General features: G+C 37.1%; 2 protein-coding genes across 2 annotated transcripts; both read left to right on the top strand.

Moving 5' to 3' along the window:
* Positions 1-369: 369 nt before the first annotated feature.
* Positions 370-2,489, top strand: LOC125477923 (bifunctional protein FolD 2-like). Its single transcript, XM_048585439.1, has 5 exons — positions 370-511; positions 589-772; positions 1,001-1,158; positions 1,340-1,552; positions 1,969-2,489. Exons 1-5 carry the CDS (start codon positions 398-400, stop codon positions 2,197-2,199), a joined length of 900 nt encoding a protein of 299 aa, XP_048441396.1. The 5' UTR covers positions 370-397; the 3' UTR covers positions 2,200-2,489.
* A 955-nt stretch (positions 2,490-3,444) lies between these two features.
* On the top strand, positions 3,445-12,852 carry LOC125477992 (desiccation-related protein PCC13-62-like). Its single transcript, XM_048585567.1, has 4 exons — positions 3,445-4,027; positions 8,667-10,661; positions 11,329-11,554; positions 12,291-12,852. Exons 2-4 carry the CDS (start codon positions 10,300-10,302, stop codon positions 12,708-12,710), a joined length of 1,008 nt encoding a protein of 335 aa, XP_048441524.1. The 5' UTR covers positions 3,445-4,027; positions 8,667-10,299; the 3' UTR covers positions 12,711-12,852.
* The last annotated feature ends 232 nt before the right edge of the window (positions 12,853-13,084 follow it).

Raw genomic sequence — 13,084 nt, 5'->3', positions numbered from 1 at the left:
ACCCTTATCTCTTTGGAAAAGGATTCTCGGATTATTTTTTCTAGAGATCCTAGAGATTCATTGATTTTATCCGTTACATTGTTTGATCAGAAATCATTTTAAAATTTAAAATTAAATTTGAATAATACATAATGAAAACGACTGCACACGTAAGATCACGATAGGAAAATCCTTTTCCTATCTCTCTCTCGTCCTGCCACTATTTCCTCACCGCGACTTCCGGGGTTGCATCTGGGAATTTTCCTAGCTCTCTCGATTCTCCACCCGACGCCCTCTCTCTACCCGATTAGGGGTTTGCAGGTTTGTTTTGCTTGATTACAGTAACCCTTTGCGGTTCGAGGTCCGAGTCAGCCCAACCCATCCTTAATCTCATCAAGACCGAGCGAGTGGTTGATCAATGGCATCACAATCTGATCACAAGGCTACGATAATCGATGGGAAAGCTATAGCTCAGACCATCCGAAATGAGATTGCGGAGGAAGTTCGTCATCTGTCCCAGAAATACGGCAAGGTTTGCTTTTGCTCTGGCTGGATTTTTGGCATTGTTTGGTGCATGAATCTTGACGATGCGATTGTGTGATTGTTTAGGTTCCGGGACTGGCAGTGGTGATAGTTGGGACCCGGAAGGACTCCCAAAGCTATGTGAGCATGAAGCGAAAGGCGTGCGCTGAAGTTGGGATCAAATCTGTGGACATTGACCTCCCGGAGAATGTGTCCCAAGACGACCTCATTGCCAAAGTTCACGAATTGAATGCTACTGCCGATGTACATGGTTAGTTGAATGAATGATAATTGCCCAGTTTTTAATTTTGAGTTGACAAATTATTCTGATGGAAGACAAAACCGAGCGCAATGGCGTTGTAGGATTCATATATCCAACCCCACTTAGCGGGATAAGGCTTGGTTGTTGTTATTGTTGTTGTTATAGTTGACAAATTATTTGGAAAATCTTTGATTTTGGTTAAATGGGTTTTGAAAGTAGGTTTGATTTTGTTGATAGGTATACTAGTTCAGCTCCCATTGCCAAACCATATTAATGAGGAGAAAGTGTTGAGTGAAATCAGCATCGAGAAGGATGTCGATGGCTTTCATCCTCTCAACATCGGCAAACTTGCAATGAAAGGCAGAGAACCTCTGTTCCTTCCTTGCACTCCCAAGGCAAGACTCGAGTTTGTATTCAAACACAGATAGATGCTGACGCACACACATGTATGTTTGGTTTGTTCAAGTATTCTGTCAAACGAGGAACCTTTATTGTCCAAGCAATATTTACATAAAATCGTGAAAGCCATTCATGTACAGGTTGTAGTTTTGTTTTGTAATGGTTTTTTTTCGGCAGGGATGTCTTGAACTTCTGTCGCGAAGTGGGATAAGCATAAAGGGGAAGAAAGCAGTGGTTGTTGGCAGAAGTAACATTGTTGGATTACCAGTTTCATTGCTTCTTTTGAAAGCAGATGCTACTGTTACTGTAGTCCATTCCTGCACACCTGATCCAGAGAGTTTCATTCGTGAAGCGGACATTATTATTGCTGCAGCAGGACAGGCAATGATGGTAGGCAATTCATAGATTATAGTTCCTTGGTATGCCATAACATCGTCTTATGACATGCAGGTGTTATCTTATCTCATATTGCTTGGCTTTCCAGTAAAAAATCTAGTACTTAGCTTCGTTCTAGTTAGAAGAATAGGACTAGTTTTTTGGTTCCATTCATCCCAAGTGAAAGAAAAAGGACATTCCATCGTTCACTTTGGAGTTGGAAGACAATGCATTAGAAATTTATAAGCTTTCACTAGGCTCTATCGTTGCATAAATGGAATAACAGGACATCTGCTGGTGCAGCTAGCATTGTGTCGGTTCTGTGCTTTCCTTGTCTTCGTTAGCTCCCGTGGCGATTATTGTTTATGTTTTAACACAATGAAATCTATTTACCATCAATTTTGTTAATCTATTTCCTTACTGAATTTCAGATCAAGGGTAGTTGGATAAAACCAGGTGCTGCTGTCATTGATGTCGGCACAAATGCTATAGACGATCCGAGTAGAAAGTCAGGCTATAGATTGGTTGGAGATGTAGATTTCCAGGAAGCATGTAAGGTAGCCGGATGGGTAACTCCTGTTCCTGGTGGCGTCGGACCAATGACGGTGGCAATGTTGCTCAAGAACACTTTGGATGGTGCTAAGCATGCTATTGCTCAATAAAGCCCCCCCTTGTCCTTTGATCTCTTCATAATAAGCTGCAGCTAATTCCAGAACAAAGTTTTGCAATAAATTTTGATTTTTATGCATGTAATTTAGAAATTTTACTTTTTATTTATAAGCCTCTGTAATTTCGCTCCCAGTTTTAACTGATCTTGAGCCGTTTCATGCTATGTTTGTATGAAGAGTTAATGGGAGATATTATTCTGACGTGTAATAATAGGGAAATCAACTTTTTAAATGATATTTTGTAAACTATATGACGAGTTGTTGATGATTTGATTATTATTTAAGTGTTGATTAACGTGTTTATATTTTATTGGTGACACTAAAATAATTTGCAAATGTGGGCTGTGGCCTAAAATATCTTACCTAGCATTACTGATATTTTCTAATAGAGATGGCGCATGCATACAATGGTAGGACCTACCTTCATTAGGGTGTGTTAATTTGTGTGTCCAAATAGTTTAATTGATAGGCTTGACGTTTATTTACTTGTTAGTTTTTTTTTTTTTAAACAAATATTATTATTTATATTAAGGGAAAGAGATACAACAAACGATATTATCTACACTAAAGGAGAGATGTTATGCTTAGCCTCACAATGTGCTAATAATAATGTGGTTCAAATTCAATTTTGGTGAGAATCGAACCTAAGACATCTCACTTACAAGTGAAGATGAATGTCATTAGACCATAGTACTAAGTGACAATAACTTGTTGGCTTTGTGTTACATTGAAAGTCCAATAACCCAACAAGGGTTGATGAATTGATAAGGATAGTTCTCTTTGCTAAACTAACAAAAGGGCTAAAAAATGTCCAACAAATCTAATGAGATTTTGTTAACTATTCTAAGCATTTACCCACCGACAGAATAACCCATTTGCTGTCGACGATCTTCAAAGAACCCTTTTGCTGCCCTTTGAACATGTTCAACTATTCTAAGCATTTACCCACTGACAGAATAACCCGTTTACCATCCGATTAGAAAGCTTTTCCTTAGTCTTACGCGTTTTCTTAATGAGATTATGTTATGTTGATCAAGTTATTAATTACTTACCTGAAAAATCGTAGTTCAACCATTGAGATAGATGTGCGTCCAATCGGAGTTGTTTAACAACTCGTTGAACCTTGGAAGTCATCTTCTCATTTTGTGTTGTATACTCATTTCTCTCTTATCACGTGACTATTATGACGAAAAGATAAAGAACGAGAGTATAAAATATGTGGTAGCTAAGCTAATTCAATGTCCCGCTCAGTGGCTCAATTGTAGTAAAATTGATTAGACGGTTTTGATATAATTTGTTTTCCCCTCAATTATTGGTTAATCGACTGGTTCATCCAACCAAATCAAACCCATCATCTATCGAAAATAGAAAGCTTCTCTAAAGCATTTAATAAAATCTATCATGCTCACCACCATTTAGTGTGGTGTGGAGCAGAGATGAGAGTCGATAGAGGGAAAAAGGGGGGAAAAGGAAAAATTTCTAGGGTTAGGGTTCCACCCAATTTTTTCAATTAATGTTGCGTTTGGGTTCCATCTAATTGGAGCTAAGATAACTAATTCGCTAATTATGCGGTTGAAAATTCCTTTAAGTTACATGTGCAGTAGGAAATTAGGGAGTGAGGGTGATTTGAGTGTTTGCTGTTTTGAGATTTTTGGAAGTAGCAATCATGATCAGTTCGAAATAGGTGATCTCTATCGTGTGAAAAATGGAAGATGGGGATATACAGAGGCCGAAGACATTCCCAAGAAATCAATCATGGTTGGTGACATCGACTTTCGATGGTTGCTGCAAGGTGGGTGTTTCCCCAGGATGGGTGTGCAAGGTAAGTTCCCTATCTAATTGGACTTATTATAGCAATGTTAATTATGGTGCTAGAGGGAAGCTAAAGGGTTGCTATTACTTGTTTGGGTTTTCAATTTCTAGCTCAAATTATGATTTCGTAAAGGTAATTATGAGGATTTATGTGTGTAATTGGATTGCTTTTATGAGACTCGAGGCTAAGCATGCTTGTCATGTTGGTTGGATTGGCTCATTTAGTGTTCTGCTAATTATATTTTTTGAATCCTTTTTATCTCGATCATTTTGGTCATAGATGGTATGCCATTGAGTTCACTGATGAGGAGGAGTTGGAGTTTGCTTTGGATAATAGGCCCTGGTATGTCAGAGGGCAAATTTTTCATATGGAAAGGTGGAATATCCATTTTTGGGACATTGAGTTTATCTCCAACCTAAGAGTTTGGTTAAGGATTCCAAGGGTGCCAGTTCAATATAGGGATGCTGAGATTTTGGAAGTCATTACTCATCCGGGAAATTTTATTAGAGTGGATGAGACCACCATGTCTGGTTTGAATGGTTTGTTTGTGAGAGTTTTGCTTGAAGTGGATCTTAGGATGCCACTTGAGAGGATTTTGGTGGTGAATGATGATGAGGAGTGTCATTTGCTGTTGACCTATGAGAAACTCTTTGAACTTTGTTTCTACTATGGAAGGAAGCATTTTGAGAGGCACTCGTGCCCTGCGGATTATGATAATAATGGTTGTCTACTAGTTGATAAGATCTTTGAGGATGAGCCTTTGATTTGCCCAGCTGATTTTCCAGTTAGTGAAGAGACTAAGAATGAGTTACAAGATGGGGTTATGCTGTTATTCCCTCAACCCACTCTAGTTGATGAGTTTAGCTCTGCGGAAGGGGATGTTCAAGCTCGTGGTGACAACACTCAGGAGCATCATATGGAGGATGAGGGGTGGACTGTGGTGCCTGTGAGGTGGGCTAGAAATAACAATAGGGGTAATAGAATTTGGGTTTCGAGGGCTGATTTGGTGTCTAAATGGTGCCCGATGGCTGATGGGGGTTCTGTTTCTGGTACTGTTGGTGGGAAGAGTGATGTTGCGGAGTTGGCTAATGTTAATAGTAGTAAGGGAAAAAGTGTGAATGAGGTCATAGATCTTGAAACGGGGGATGAAGTTTTTATGGAAACTGAGGATGGTGAGTTTGAACAAGTGCAGTTAGGGGGAAATAGGAAGAGGATAAGAAGGGAAGCTAAAGGAGGAGAGGGACCGAGCTACAATTTGGAAGATGTTGATTGATGAAGTTGTTACTTTGGAATTTTAGGTGCTGGGACAGGCCTAATTTTGCCAATCAGTTTAATTTTCTATGTAGTTTAAATGTTTTAGATGTTATTTGTATTGTTAAACCGAAGTCCGACCTGGATATTGGTCTTAGTGCTATTTTGTCTAAGTGATTCATGAAAATGTTTTTTACAAGATGGTAGGGTTGGAGGCCTATGTTTATGTTGGAATGACCTAAATATTAATCTAAATGTTCTTGCCCATAATTCTAGATTTATCCTTTGTGAAGTTATTGAAAAATGTTCGGATAAACACTTCCTCTTTACCTGTGTCTATGCTTACCCCCAAAAGAGTCTCCAACCCTAATTATGGAATGAAATTATCTCTCTGTTTCCAAGTAATAATTCTAATCAATCATGGATGCTGTTATGTGACTTTAACAATATTGTTAATATGGAAGAAAAAGTTGGAGGTGACAGAAATATTAGTGATCACATGGTTAACTTTAATAACTTCCTTAAGAAGGAAATTTAATCTATATTTCTGCCACTGGTGTGCCGTTTACCTAGTGCAATGGTCATAAGGATAGTACTATTATTTTTTAGAGGCTAGACAGGGTCATTGCTAACATGAATTGAATTAACTCATTTCCTAATGCTACCCTCCATAACTATCCTATTTTTGGGTTTGATCATAGCCCGATTTTGCTTGAGACTAGTAGCTATAGAACTGTTAACAATCTGGGTGCTAGTACCCTTAAATTTGAAGCTATGTGGCTTTCCCACCCTGGTTTTAGAAATGTTGTAGGAAAAGCTTGGGAGCAAAACATTACTGGTAGTGCGTGTGAAAAAATTAGAGGCTACCTAGGGACTTTTAAGTTTCTGATTAAGAATTGGAATAGAGAGGTTTTTGGGAATTTATTTGAAAAAAGAAGAAGAGAAAAATCTTCTGTGGGACCTAAATAAAGTGTAACATGAGATTATGAATAATTCTGACCCCATTAACCTTTTTGATAAAGAGATTGAAATTAAAAACCAGTTGAGAAGTGTGTTAAAGAATGAGGAATTATTTTGGGCCCAAAGCTAGAACTAACTGGTTGTAGCTTGGAGATAAGAACACTAGATATTTCCAAATGGTGGCCAACATAAGAAGGAGAAGAAATGAAATTAATAAAATAAAAGATAACCAAGGTAATTGGTGGTGGAAGGGAGAATGTCTGGAGAGGGTGTTTGTTGAGGATTTCAAAACTACGTTCTCTGCTTCTATCAAACCTTCTCAAGAATCTCTAAATAATTTCATTGGCATTATTGATCCTTGTATAAGTGATGAGCAGAATGGTAATTTAAATAGGCTTATCCTTGACAGTGAAATGTATGAGGCTGTTAAAAGTATCGGTGCTTTGAAAGCACCGGAACCTGGTGGTATTCATGATTCCTTGTATCAAAATTGTTGGGAGATTGTTGGCCCCTCATTTGTTAATTTAGTTAAAGATTTTTTCAATAATGGTTCAAGCCTAAAATTGATAAACCATACTACTATAGCTCTTATCCCAAAGGTGGAGAATCCTGAATTGGTCTCTAATTTTAGACCGATTAGCCTCTGTAATGTTACTTATAAGATAATTATAAAATTTTGGTGAGTAGAATGAAGCCTTTGTTAAATTTTTGCATTTTCAAGAACCAGGGTGTTTTTGCCCCTGAAAGATCCATTCAGGATAACATCCTCATTGCGCATGAACTCTTTGCCTCTTTTAAGAGTAAAAAAGGTAGGAGGAGTGCTATGGCCATTAAGCTTGACCTTGAAAAGGTGTATGACTTCCTCAGTTGGGATTATATTAAAGGTGTGCTAGCTAATTTTGGTTTTAATGATCACTAGATCAAGCTTATCATGGAGTGCATCACTTCGACTTCATTGTCTATCCGTATTAATGGTAAAGCTCATGGTTATTTATGTCATTCTAGAGGTATTAGACAAGGAGACCCTTTGTCTTCTTAGATTTTTATCCTTTGTATAGAGCCCTTAATTAGACACTAGGATAAGTTGGGAGAATCATCTAGAAGTAATGTTGGTATATTGACTAGGCCTAGAGGTTATAGAATTTCTAATCTGATGTTTGCAGATGACTGTTTGATTTTTGCTCATGCCACTGGCACTGCTGCCAGGAATATTGCTATAGTGCTAGATAATTTCTCTCCAGCTTCTGGTCAAAAGATAAACTATCATAAGTCATCACTTTATTTTTCAAATAACACTCCTAACCATACAAGAAATGATATTGTTAATATTCTTGCTATTCAACATAAAACCACTATTGGTAAGTATCTAGGCATACACAACATTATTTTCTGGAAGGATCAAGTTAATACAAAAGAGCTCATTATCAAGATAAAGAACAAGCTAGCCGGTTGGAAGGCAAATACCGTCTCTAAAGCTGGAAGACTAACTCTTATTAAGGCTAACCTCTTAGGTGTCCCCAATCATACTATGTCTTGTTTTAAGTGTCTTGAGAAAATCACAAAAGCTTTAAATAGAGAAAGTAGGAAGTTTTTTTGGGGTAAAGATTGCAAGCTTGTCCTGGTAGCTTGGGATAAAGTTTGCAGCTCTAAGGAAAGGGGGGGGGGGTGCTTGTTTAGCAAAACTTGGATGGAAAATCCTAACGGATAACCAAAATTGGTGGGTACAGATTGTGAAGAATAAATACTTAAAGAGAGAGGACTTCCTTAACACTAAAGTCAGGCAACACCACTCATGTGCCTGGAAAGGTATCCTTAAGTCCAGAGATATTATTAAAATAGGGCTTAGGTGGGTTGGGGGAAATGGAGAGAGCATCCTCTTCTAGACCCATAACTGGATTTTTCTTTTTCCTCTTTCCAACTTTATCTCGCCTAGTCTTGTTAGTGATATTGATCTAAACTTAAAGGTGAGTCATTTCATTAATAATGGACAATGGGATAGAGATCAGCTAAAATTGTTAGTTGATGAGGACATTGTGAATAAAATTTGTAGTATCTCACTCCCATTAACTCCCTAATGCGAAATGTATTGCTGGTGACCTAATGTGAATGGTAAGTTTTCAATCAGATCGGCGACTTGGATACAAAATAGTGATAATAATAATAATAATTATGTAAGTGAACTTCTCAAGAAAATGTGGAGCCTTAAACTCCCTCATGAAGTCAATTTTTAGTTGGCTGCTCATAATTAGAAGGCTTCATACAAGAGACAGATTATCCAGATTTGTCAATAACATCCCGTACACTTGTCCTATATGCAATTCAGAGGATGATAATAAATCTCACTTATTTGTTAATTGTAATTTTACGAAGCTAAGATTAAATCAATCTTTTCCCTTTAACGATTGGCTCAATGAACTGACTGTTAAGATTGATGCAGGTTTGTGTGATCTTAGTAAAGTGTTACTAGTTTGTTGGCAGATTTGGAATGAGAGGAATATGGTGGTTTTCCAAAATAAAGTTTCAAACCCTACATGGATCGTTAAGTCTGCCCTCAATCTTGGGAGGGGTTCATTGATGCTGATGGTGTAATTCCTATGCTGTATAATGGTAGCGGGTTCCCCCAGCCTTCTTCTTTCCGGTGGTCCCCTCTGACGGTGGGTTTTGTTAAACTTAACTTCGATGGCTCTGTGGTGAATCAAGGTGTGGCTGATGGGTTTGTGATTAGAAATGAAAAAAAAAAAAGAGCCTATTGTTGCCGGAACTAGATTTATTGGTCAAGATACTATTTCGGTTGCAGAATGCCTGGCATTGCGGGATGGCCTATGGTTGGCTAAGGCCAAATGCTTGACTTGTATTGTGGTGGAGGGTGATTCAAAACTGGTGATTGAGTCTATCAGTGGAGCCTATAACCCCCTTTAGAGGTTGAAGACCATCCTAGAGGATATTCGTTGGTTTGCGGGGTCGTTTGAGGAGATTTGCTGGAAGCATGTCCTTAGGGAAGCAAATTTTCTAGTGAATGCTATAACTAGAGTGGGTTATTCGGTCTCTAATTTTCATATTTGGGATAAAACTCTTCTTTTGGAAGCCCGTTAGGCTTTCCTCTTTGATTGTATCCAAACAGGTTGCCCTAGGGGCTTTTCTCTTTAACCCAGTCATTTTTCTATCCAAAAAAAAAAAAAAAAGCTTCTCTAAATTATGTCATACTCTATAAAATGGTTTAGGTTTTGTGTGGAATGTCCTTTTAGAGACAATGTTTTTGAGTTTCAAAGCACTTGAAGTGCTTTTTCATGATTCATTTGCATTTTTACTAAATATTGGTTCCAAAACATTCTCACCAAAAATGCTTTTAGTCATTTTAGAAACGCTTCCAAATGAGCCCTAGTTGCTTGAGAGTTATAATAATAGAGTTACAAATATACCGAATATGTAAAAGTTGTTTGGATCATAGTAGTTGAAATGTAAGTTATACAAACAATATTTTACACTAGTCACCCATTGTGAGGCTAAGCTCACTTTCTCCCCTTAGTGTAGATTATATCGTTTGTTAAAAAAAAAAAAACAATATTTTACACTAAATTCATATAAAATATGGAGAGGAGAATTTGAATTTGAGTGAGGAAGGAGCAAAATGCTCTAGTTAACTTGATTAAGCTCAAGTCTACAACGAATAAAAGCTCGTTTGGAAGTGCTTTTAAAATAGCTGAAAGTACTTTTGGTGAAAATGTTTTTAGAACCAATCCTTAGTACAAATGTTTTTGGAACCAATCCTTAATACAAATGCAAGCAATTGGTGCTCTTGCAGAAAGCACTTCATGTGCTTTTGAAATCTAACAACATTTTCTCTAAAAGTGTTATTAGTCATTTTAAAAGCAGTTACACGTAAGCATTTCACTATAACCGGTTGCTTGTATAAATTGAACACATCTTTTCCCAACTGGGGTGTTGCGTCCCAGGTATAAGATTTGATTTATTGTTACCCACAAATTCCAATTTTCTTCCCCATTAGATTTGTATTTTCTATATATACACAAGGATGGAAATGCTGGTAGTTCACAGTTCATATCATATGCATGAAAGCAATGCATATGGCGATTTCTTCAATATCTTATTTCACTACTGCCTTTGTTCTTCTTCTTGCACTGGAATATCTCGGCCTTGATCAGCTGGTCATCGGTAGTACTACTAGTTGTGCTCGGAATCGCTGCAGACCCGTTAGAGCCAACGACACTGACCTAATACAGTTTGCTCTCAACTTGGAATACTTGGAGACTGAGCTTTTTCTGAATGCTGCTTTAGGCAGAGGGCTCGATTTTATCAACCCGAATTTAACGCTAGGCGGTCCGCCTCCTATCGGGGCTCAGAAGGCGAATCTCGATCCTCTTGTTCGTTCTATCATCGAAGAATTTGGTTACCAAGAAGTTGGTCATGTCAGGTATGCGCTCATCTTTATGCAAATCAACAAAGTTCTCTGTGCAAGATAGTGAGTCTTTTGTTAAAGAATGTACGTACATGTTTTGAGAATTGTTCTTCATCATGCATCAAATATCATCTACAGATTTAATCTATAAATTCCTTTTGTATATTTCCATCAACTCCCTCGATTATTATTCTGGTCGAAGGTGGGTTACTTAAAAGACCCGTTTGATAATCATCTTAGTTCTCATCGTTTTCCAAAACTGAAAAATGAAAATAGTTCATTTTTCAAAGAGATAATTAGAGCAATAGTCCCGAAACTTTAGTTGAATTGAAGCTTTGGTACTGAACTTTAGTTGAATTAGAGCTTTGGTCCCTAAACTTGTTATAATGTGGAGCAATGGTCTTTTTGATCCACACATTATAACAAGTTCAGGGACCAATACTTACAAATTTTTAGTTCAGGGACCAAAGTCCAATTGGACCAAAGTTCAGAAACTATTGAATCTATTTTCTCTTTTTCAAAACCAAAATAAAGTCAAATTTTAAAACCCACATAAGTAAAGCTGAAACCGTTTACCAAATAAGTTTTTACTTTTCAGTTTTATAAAAAAATCTAAAAAGTGAAACCGAAAATGTTATCAAACGACTCATAACCTACTTTGTTAACTAATGTGAATTTGCAGAGCAATAATTACCAGATTAGGAGGATTTCCAAGGCCTCAGTTGGACCTGAGCCGTGAGAATTTCGCCCGACTAATGGATGCAGCGGTGGGTTACCCGTTGAACCCTCCATTTAACATCTATGCAAGTTCAATCAATTTTCTCTTAGGATCTTATTGCATCCCTCATGTGGGACTAAATGGTTATGTTGGCACCATTCCAAACCTCACAAGGCCTGATAACCGCAGAGTAAGTATAATTAATTATTAATTAGCATATGGTCACACATAAAGTGTGTGGAAATTTTTTTTTTTGGTTTTTGAAGTAGAAGGAGAAAGGAAGAGAGTGAGAGAGAATGTGGAAGTGGGATAGAACTCTATTTTTTTATTTTTTATTATAGTTTTTAATTGGAGATATGTTAGAATCATATGTAGGTGAGGTTTTGAAAAAAAAACAAAATTTTGGTTGTGTAAAATTATATTTCTGCCCATATTTCTTATTCATGTTCAGTTTTAATTAAAGAGTTAAACTTGTAGTTTCATAAGGTTTTGGTTGACAATGAATGTTTTATTAATATGTAGTTTAGATTACATTTATGCCCATATTTCTTATTCGTGTTCAGTTTTAATTAGAGAGTTAAACTGGTAATTTCATATGATTTTGGTTGACAATGAGTGTTTTATCAATATGTAGTTTAAATTAACAACCTTGACCTAGATTAATTAGTATTTTTTTATACGAGACGTCCATCCTTTGTTTAAAAAAAATTGTCTATATTGTACTGAAACCACTTCAAAACATTTTGATATTGACACGTTAAATGTCAATATTATCGACATATATATTTATTGACATTGTATAATAAAGAACGAAAGCATGTCCGGAGAAGAATTCTCATTAATAATTAGTATAAACCAACTATATTTAAACATCTATTTGAGTAATTAGTACTAACAATGATTCTTATATTCATATTATGATGTAGTTGGTTGCATCACTTATGGGGGTTGAGGCTGGACAAGATGCAGTGATTCGGGCGTTAGTGTATAAGTTCGCTTTTTTGAAGGTGTATCCGTACGAGCTCACGGTGGCTGATTTCACAAACCACATTTCCTGGCTGAGGAACGAGCTGGGGAGGTGTGGCAACAAAGATGAAGGAATCATAGTACCCGAGACGTTAGGGGCGGAGAACCGGACGTGGACTAACGTCCTTTCGGCGGATTGGGAGTCACTGACGTATGCAAGGACGCAGCCGGAGATCTTGAGGATTGTGTATGCAACTGGTAATGAGTCCTGGCCCGGAGGATTTTTTCCCAGAGGTGCAAATGGCAACATTGCCATGCGTTTCCTTAAAAACAATATTATTGCAGATCAGAATAATTTACAAGAGGCAACTAAGCACTGATTGCCTTCTAGCTGCTTGCTAGCTTATAAGTTGATAACTAAGACTGATACACACACACACACACACACACACACACACTTATATACATATATATACTTACATTCAAAATTCCAATAATGATGTATGACTTATAGCTGGCTCTGAATATATCTTAATGATATGATATTTGATTAATGATGTTCTCATCATTTTCTATTTTGACATGTATATGTAGTATCCAAAATTTAGTTGGCCTACGGGCATCTCTAGTCATTTCAATTTGCGGTTTTGGTAGGATCGGGGGATACATATTTTTTGTGGCTTACTTCGTAATGTCTTTGGACGATTCAACTGTCTATTTTATATGTCTTCCCTCATATAACATCTCTACCAAA

The sequence above is a fragment of a genome, unplaced genomic scaffold, assembly GCF_019419815.1.
Source record: "Pyrus x bretschneideri cultivar Hongxiangsu unplaced genomic scaffold, Pyrus_bretschneideri_v1 Contig23, whole genome shotgun sequence".
NCBI lineage: Eukaryota > Viridiplantae > Streptophyta > Magnoliopsida > Rosales > Rosaceae > Pyrus > Pyrus x bretschneideri.
The sequence above is the reverse complement of the archived record's forward strand: the minus strand, read 5'-3'. Positions and strand labels throughout refer to the sequence as shown.

Coding starts and splice junctions, on each gene's coding strand:
- LOC125477923 (XM_048585439.1), top strand. CDS start 398: ATGGCATCACAATCTGATCACAAGGCTACGATAATCGATGGGAAAGCT. Junction 773..1,000: donor TGCTACTGCCGATGTACATG/GTTAGTTGAATG, acceptor TTTTGTTGATAG/GTATACTAGTTCAGCTCCCA. Junction 1,553..1,968: donor CAGCAGGACAGGCAATGATG/GTAGGCAATTCA, acceptor ACTGAATTTCAG/ATCAAGGGTAGTTGGATAAA.
- LOC125477992 (XM_048585567.1), top strand. CDS start 10,300: ATGAAAGCAATGCATATGGCGATTTCTTCAATATCTTATTTCACTACT. Junction 10,662..11,328: donor CAAGAAGTTGGTCATGTCAG/GTATGCGCTCAT, acceptor GTGAATTTGCAG/AGCAATAATTACCAGATTAG. Junction 11,555..12,290: donor CAAGGCCTGATAACCGCAGA/GTAAGTATAATT, acceptor ATTATGATGTAG/TTGGTTGCATCACTTATGGG.